The sequence below is a fragment of the Siniperca chuatsi genome, linkage group LG18, assembly GCF_020085105.1.
Source record: "Siniperca chuatsi isolate FFG_IHB_CAS linkage group LG18, ASM2008510v1, whole genome shotgun sequence".
Lineage (NCBI taxonomy): Eukaryota > Metazoa > Chordata > Actinopteri > Centrarchiformes > Sinipercidae > Siniperca > Siniperca chuatsi.
The window spans coordinates 2,512,965-2,520,336 of NC_058059.1; the positions used below are offsets into that span (position 1 = coordinate 2,512,965).

Consider the following 7,372-nt stretch of genomic DNA (forward strand, 5'->3'; position numbering starts at 1 on the left):
ACCACTGGTACTCGTACTTAAAGGATCTGAGTACTTCTGTCTGTCCCACGCAGAGTGTGTTCACAATCACTCATCAGCTTTTTCTACTGGACTGAACCACTTCACAGGAAAAACAACAGACGTGACTGGAATTAGAAACTGACTCATCCTGTTTCCCCATTTTACAAAGTTATTACAGATAACAAGCAGCCACAAATAAACCAGCTTTAGTTCAGTTCTTCCTTACTATCTGATTCGTTCATAACAGAACATACTGCAGTTGTAGATTACATTAAATCGCATTAAAACGCGCTTTGTGGACACATTGTATGTGATTCATTTGTATTTTGTGGTATTTGTTTATTCAAATGTCCTTTCTTTTTAACCAAAATATAAATAATGTTAATGATAATGATTAGTAGTATTGATTCTGCCCAAACCAAACATAGGCTACTGTTCTAATTTTCATCATCTATTATTTTTTTATTATTTATTATCAGCTGGTTATGTCAGTACTATTGTGCTTAAAAAGAAGCAAAGTCTAAAATTATCCCGTGAGTTCACTCCTGCTCGGAAATTCCGCCTTGTGTTGCGGCAGGCCTACGTGTGGAAATATCCAATTAGCTGTGCGGGTTAATTACAGCCCTGAATAAACCATTAACCCCCCGCGGGACCGGCGCGCTCTGATTGGCCAGTCTCGAGCGGACCGGATACAAATAGCGGCTGTGCACGGTGTGGCAGGACAGGCAACGGGACCAGCAGGAAGACGAAAGCCCTGACCCAGAACCCAGTGATCCTCCTCAGCGCCGCGAGACAACATGCTGCCAGGCTCCCCTCTGCTCCTGCTCCTCGTCCTCGGCTCCGCCGCGTGCTTCGAGCTGCTGCCGGAGGAGGCTGCTCCCCGCCGGGCACGATTCTCCTCCAACAGCCCGAGTGAGTCACGGTTCTGCTGAACCAGCAGCCTCTGATTTATTGTTTTTGGGGATTGTTGTTGTTTTTTTTGCAGGAAAACTGTTTGTCATTGTTTCTTCTTTAGCAGTGGTGGAAGTACATTTACTTAAGTACTGTCCTAAATCTGAGGGACTTGTACTTTACTTGAGTCTTTTGTTTTCATGCCACTTTGTACTTCCACTCTGCTACATCAATACTGGACTTTTGACTTCACTACATTTCTCTGACAGCTGTAGTTACTTTACAATTTAAGACTTTTGCACACAAAACATGAAGAGTTTATATAAAAATGCTGTTTTGTTATAAATTAAACTCCCCAACAGCTTATACAAGTACAGCTGAAACGATTAGTCGATTAATCAGTTAGTCGATGACAGAAAATTAATTGGCAACTATTTTGACAGTTGAAGTCATTTTTCCTGTAAAATCACTTCCTGGCTGCAGCTTCTCAGATGTGCAGATCTGCTGCTTTTCCTCTGAACGACTGTAATAACTGTGATGTTTGTTAATAACGTCGAGCTTTGGACTGTCGGTCGGACACGACGACACGGTGAAGGCGTCACTTTGGGCTCTGGGTCGTCGTGACGGCGTTTCTCACTGTTTTCACGAGTTTTCCAAACCGATCGATCGATCGATCGATCGACGGAGAAAAGAATCGGCAGATGGATCCAGAATGAAAAGCATCATCAGCTGCAGTCCGATACAAACCAGTTCAACATGAGCTCCAGCTCCACCAGCTGCAGCAGCAACATCCTGCTTTACATTAATGCACGAGGAATAATAACCTGATGATAGAATATATAACAGCACAGCAGCCACAGGGACGCTGCACTGCACCGAGTACTTTTACTTTGAATACTTTTTCCTGATTAGACTTTTAGTTAAGTGACATTTTCATTGCAGGACTTTTCCTTATAGCAGAGTCTTTTTGTACAGTCTTTTAAAGGTTTCTGCATTCAGGAGAGTGATTTTGTGTTGATAGTTTGCATTGACAGTTGACATTATTTGTGAACTTGTGTGTTCACATATTTGCCCGTATCGGAGGCAGTACTCGTGTATTTATGTGTCCGTGTGTGTAAACCTGTTTGCAGCTGATGTGGCCAGATGTTTGAACGGAGCCGTGGCTGTCGGCTGCGGATTCTTCTCCTGTCTGGAAAACTCAACCTGTGACACCGACGGGATGCATGAAATCTGTGAAGTCTTCCTCCACACAGCTGCTACCTTTAACACAGAGGTCGGTCTGTCTCTCTGTCCATCCAGCTGTCCATCTACCTGCCTGTCTGTCTGTCTGTCTCACCTGCGTGTGTTGTTCTACAGGGTAAAACTTTTGTCAAGAAAAGTCTGCAGTGCATCTCCCAGGGAATCACGGCGAAGGTTTTCCAAACTATCCGCCGCTGCAACATCTTCCAGAGGATGATCGCAGAGGTTTGTCAGCAGAGAAACTCGGACACAATGGCGACAACCCTCCTCTCTGCTGCTCGGTCACACAGTCTTTGTCTTTTTTTTAAAGGTGCAAGAAGAGTGTTACTCCAGTCTTGACATCTGCACTGTGGCTCGGACTAACCCTGATGCCATCGGAGAGGTGGTGCAGGTGCCGACTCACTTCCCCAACAGGTCGGCACTGATCTTACACACACACACACACACACACGTAACAGTATAATGTAGTTGTAAGCAGATATAAGTGTTTATTAATATATTTGTCAACAACTATAACTCTAAGTGGAGGCTGCTGTATAAACAGATGATGAATGACATTATATTAAAACACAGTTGTAAAAATAGAAAAAAAGTTTTAATTGATGACAAATACTGTACATTAAGAATTTATTTGTTTGTTCCATTTCCTGTTTTGTCTCTTAACTTCCGGTCACTGACTTTAGTGTATACAGAACGTCTCTGTCCTGATTGGTTCACACAGCCTGCTATACATTTCTCAAAGATGTGACCTGACATCGCCACATGCACCGCAGATATCAGATTAAAGTTACCTACAGCGTTAACTAGCTTCCAACTAGCTAACTGTGTGTTGCAGCAGCGGTTTCTGCGGTGGAAGACTGCAGATCTCTGATGTTTAACTTTAACTCAGTACGATGATGCAGTTTATTAAGTTATTAATATTATTTGCCACAAACGATCACCTGCTGATTTTTACTTTTGTTGGTCTGGAAACTGATTTATCAACACAAATCAAAACCTCTCACCCAACTATGTAATATAATATATATTTTAACGATAATATCATTTTGAATTAATCAGCTTGTTACACCATAATAATAATATTATAATAATAATAATAAGCCCATGTAATAACGTGAAACTAATCACTGTGACTCTGAAGAAATATTGTATTAACACACATTTTGAACGTCCACGCAGACAACCTCTGTTATGATATCATATTGTTATAAACACACAATAAAACACAAATACCAGCACATTCGGACCCGTCACCATGACGATTATAACAGAAACATGAGCAGCTGATCCCAGAGCTGTGCAGGAGAGCTGATGTAATAATCAGTGGATGTTTGTCAGACTGCTGAAGAAGAAAGTCTCTCATGGTCTTCCAGCTCCGTCAGCTCCGTCAGCTGTGCGTTAGATTACAAAACTGATCAGATATTTGATCAAATGCCGGCGCGAGGTGATCACAAGCGGCAATCCACACAACGCCACAGATTCCCACTTCCTGTGTCGACAGGAAGTTAGAAGACAAAACAAGTCGGAGCTCTTTCTTGTTGCTGAAACACACAAGGTCAATAGCTGCATACAACTACATTATAGTCTTTTATAAACAATTTATTAAATGTTTGTATACTGCTTAGAAATGCTCAACAGGTGGTAGAGTGTTGCCTGCACATTTTGTCTGACTTTGTGTCCACACTCTGCTGAAACTTCTCCCTGTGTGTCCAGATACTACAGCACTCTGCTGCAGAGCCTGCAGGCCTGCGACGAGCAGACCGTGGCGGCGGTGAGGGCCGGCCTCATGGCCAGGTTAGGCCCCGACATGGAGACCTTCCTCCAGCTCGTCCAGAACAAACCCTGCGCCACCGGCTCCAGCTCCGCCGCTTTCAACAACCCGTCCAGCTGGAGAAACATGCCCGTGTTCAACATCCAGCCCGGCTTCAGGGGCCGAGACCCCACCCACCTGTTCGCCAGGAAGAGATCCGTGGACAACATGGAGGGAGGGGTTAATGCCGAGAACTAGACAACACACATACACTCGCAATCACACACACTCACATGCAATCCTGAATATTGTTTCCACATATGCACACTGATACATGCAGCTTTTACCTTTTGCAGCCAAGAGCTTTAGATGGTGATTTGGGGTAATAATTACTCTTACATGTTATTATTGTTATTATTATTATTATTATTATTTGGGGTGATTTGCTCAGTCCGACTACCTGATGTTACTGACAAGCTTCATTGAGCAACCTGTGTTACAGACATTTGAAAAGAGGCCTATTACAGTGATTATAATTGATATTTATTTTCTTAAAGTTAATTTATGAGGCTGTCATGCAGTTATATTTAATGTAGTGTGGGAGGAAAAGAGGCTGCGGAGGTCAGAAGATGCTTTCATGCTGGTCGTGGAGCTCTTTGTGACTCCTGGCAGGGGCCATTTTGCTGGTCTGAGATCACTTTATTAGTTAAAGTTGTATGTCATGTTAAATGAGAAGTTACTGCGGTTGAGTGACGGAAAAGTCTGGAAGCCGACTCGGCTGCTTTGTGTTAGAAATAAATGATGTTATATGATTGATTTTGGCTCCTGTGAATTTCTTGATGATGTCTGCGCTGTAATATTACTAATTTGTCACTGATCAAAACCTGTAATCATTATTATTTATTAAGATGATGCTTGAAAGAAGACAAAGAACAAAAATGAATAAACAAATAAAACCGATCGATTAATGGGCTGTTTTTGGATTTTAAAAGATGATGTAAGTGGCAATTATCTTCGCTTGTGTACTTTGACAAACAAAATCCTAACTCAAGGTCCACTTACTAGCTTTTTCTTGAGCTTTCAACTTCATCTTACGGTCATCAGCAGCAGATGGACTGATAACTGTTATCACATAAAGAAAGTTCAGTATCTACTGAGGTGATGTGATAACAACTCAGCTCCATCCACTGATGAAGACCACGAGATGTGATTGAAAGCTTGGGGAAACCTAGTCAGTGGACCTTGAGCAATGGCGGAAGAAGTACTCAGATTCTTTACTTAAGTAAAAGTAGCAATACCACAGTGCAGAACTACTCTACTACAGCACAGTGTAGTTAAAGTATTTAAAAGTAAAATGACTTATTGTATTGTATTATTAATATTGATGCATTAACATGTAAGCAGCATTTTAATTTTGCAGCCGGTGGAGGGAATTTAAACTGCTTTACATACTTTAGTCCGACAGGGCCCCACCTTTGAACAATATATAACAATACAAGACCCCTGTATAAACTTTATTCAAAATTAAATAAATACGGTTCACATTATGATAATGAGTGTATATATTAATATTATTTAAATCTTTCCTTTGTTACACACACTGTGCTATACATCAGTAAGTCTTGGATCAACACATCAGGCGTCAAATTCTAATTAGTACAACTTAGTGACATCAGTCTGATAGCAGCACAAAGGCGACCGAGATGAAACCAAAACACCAGAGTGGAGCCCAAAAACAGCTCAATAAACTATCAAAGATCAGCAGAATTTACTGCCAAACTCTCTAAAATAACAGTAAATCCTGTCAGCTGTGAAGGGTGAACTAAATACATGTACTGTACGTAAGTACAATTTTATCCTACTTTATACTTCTACTCCACTACAATTCAGAGGGAACTTTTGTACTTTTTACTCCACCATAAGGTCAAGAACGAATTTTCATGCTAAACTTTATTTATGCAGTTTGTAGAAGAACCACCAGGTGGCATGAATACACATGAAAATGTTTGTGTTTTCTCAAACTGTCTCTCCTTTTTTCTAGCTGCCCAAAACTACTCCCACAGTGGTGGAAAGTAACTAAGTACATTTACTCAAGTACTGTACTTAACTACAGTTTTGAGTTACTTGTACTTTGCTTGAGTATTTCCATTTTATGCTACTTTCTATTTCACTTCATCTCAGAGAGAAATATTGTACTTTTTACTTCACTACATATATCTGATAGCTGTAGTTGCTTTTTCAGATGCAGATTTTACATAAAAGCATATGAGAAGCTTATAAAAAACAACACACTGTTAAAGATTAAACCAGTGGTTCCCAACCTTTTTCGCTTGTTCCACTTACAACAACCAGTGTTTAGTTTGGGCCTCATGTTGTCTCTGAGTTGTTTTCAGTTCCACCAAAGAGACATTTAATCTCTAGACTTCTCACATGGTTTCATTTAAATGATTGTTTTTAGTCCAAAGAGGTAAAATTATCCAATGTTTCACAAAAAAGCAAATAAAGTGCATAACTAGTGCAAAAAGAAACCTCGATATCTGGTGACCCTTTGGAGGGGTCTGGACTGTTGAGTCCAGACACATGTGGATTATTACCTTAAACACAGAGGTAATGCTGAATGATTTGACCTCAAGTGCTTCAATGCAGTCTGAGAACACTTTTAGTGACTGAGAAAGAGAAAATACATCTCAGATACGTCAGTGCCATCCTCTCCGAAACATTTCCATAAACTCTTGGAGCAAGAGTTTCCCTACGGGGATCCCTACGGGGATCAATCAAGTATTTCTGATTCTGATTATATAAAAGAAAATGAACTGTATTATTCAGTGGCAACTGATGCATCAAACAACCGTACTGAGATATTTTCACTTTGTTCTTTGCATCATGCACTGCTGGATTTTCACAGTGATAGCAACGAAACGTTGGAAGCTATAACAAATCAGCTGCTGGCTAAACTGGTGAAAAAACATGTCAGCATATGCAGCCGACAACGCCAGCGTTAACTATGGAGAACACAACAGTGTTTATCAGAAGCTGAAACTGGCTCAAAGGGACGTGCTTGCTGCAAACTGTTTATCCCACACTCTGCACAATGCAACAAGATATGCAGCAGGCAGCTTGGATGTTGACATTGAAAATGGTGTGCTTAAGATTTATAGCCATTTTAGCATCTCAGGTAGCAGAACGGCACAGTTGAAGGAATTCTGCGAGTTTGTGGAGTAATGCAATCTGCTGCGGCACGCTGTCACGAGGTGGTTGTCTCTGCTGCCATCCATCGACAGAATCCTGAAGTGTTGGAAACCCCTGACCAGCTGCTTTCAGAGTCTAGGTGAGGAGGAATGCTCCAAGAGTTTATGGAAATGTTTCGGAGAGGATGGCACTGAAGTATCTGAGATGTGTTTTCTCTTTCTCAGTCACTTTCTAAAAGTGTTCTCAGACTGCATTGAAGCACTCGAGGTCAAATCATTCAGCATTACCTCTGTGTTTAAGGTA

General features: G+C 41.1%; 1 protein-coding gene across 1 annotated transcript; it reads left to right on the top strand.

Moving 5' to 3' along the window:
* The first annotated feature begins 709 nt into the window (after positions 1-709).
* On the top strand, positions 710-4,696 carry stc1l (stanniocalcin 1, like). Its single transcript, XM_044174971.1, has 5 exons — positions 710-912; positions 2,022-2,164; positions 2,248-2,355; positions 2,441-2,544; positions 3,844-4,696. The coding sequence occupies exons 1-5, from the start codon at positions 798-800 to the stop codon at positions 4,136-4,138; spliced, it is 765 nt and encodes a 254-aa protein (XP_044030906.1). The 5' UTR covers positions 710-797; the 3' UTR covers positions 4,139-4,696.
* The last annotated feature ends 2,676 nt before the right edge of the window (positions 4,697-7,372 follow it).

What these genes read in the sequence shown, in the direction of transcription:
- stc1l (XM_044174971.1), top strand. Translation starts at nt 798, where the DNA reads ATGCTGCCAGGCTCCCCTCTGCTCCTGCTCCTCGTCCTCGGCTCCGCC. An exon ending in ATTCTCCTCCAACAGCCCGA is followed by an intron (nt 913 to 2,021) that starts GTGAGTCACGGT and finishes ACCTGTTTGCAG; the next exon opens with CTGATGTGGCCAGATGTTTG. An exon ending in CCGACTCACTTCCCCAACAG is followed by an intron (nt 2,545 to 3,843) that starts GTCGGCACTGAT and finishes CTGTGTGTCCAG; the next exon opens with ATACTACAGCACTCTGCTGC.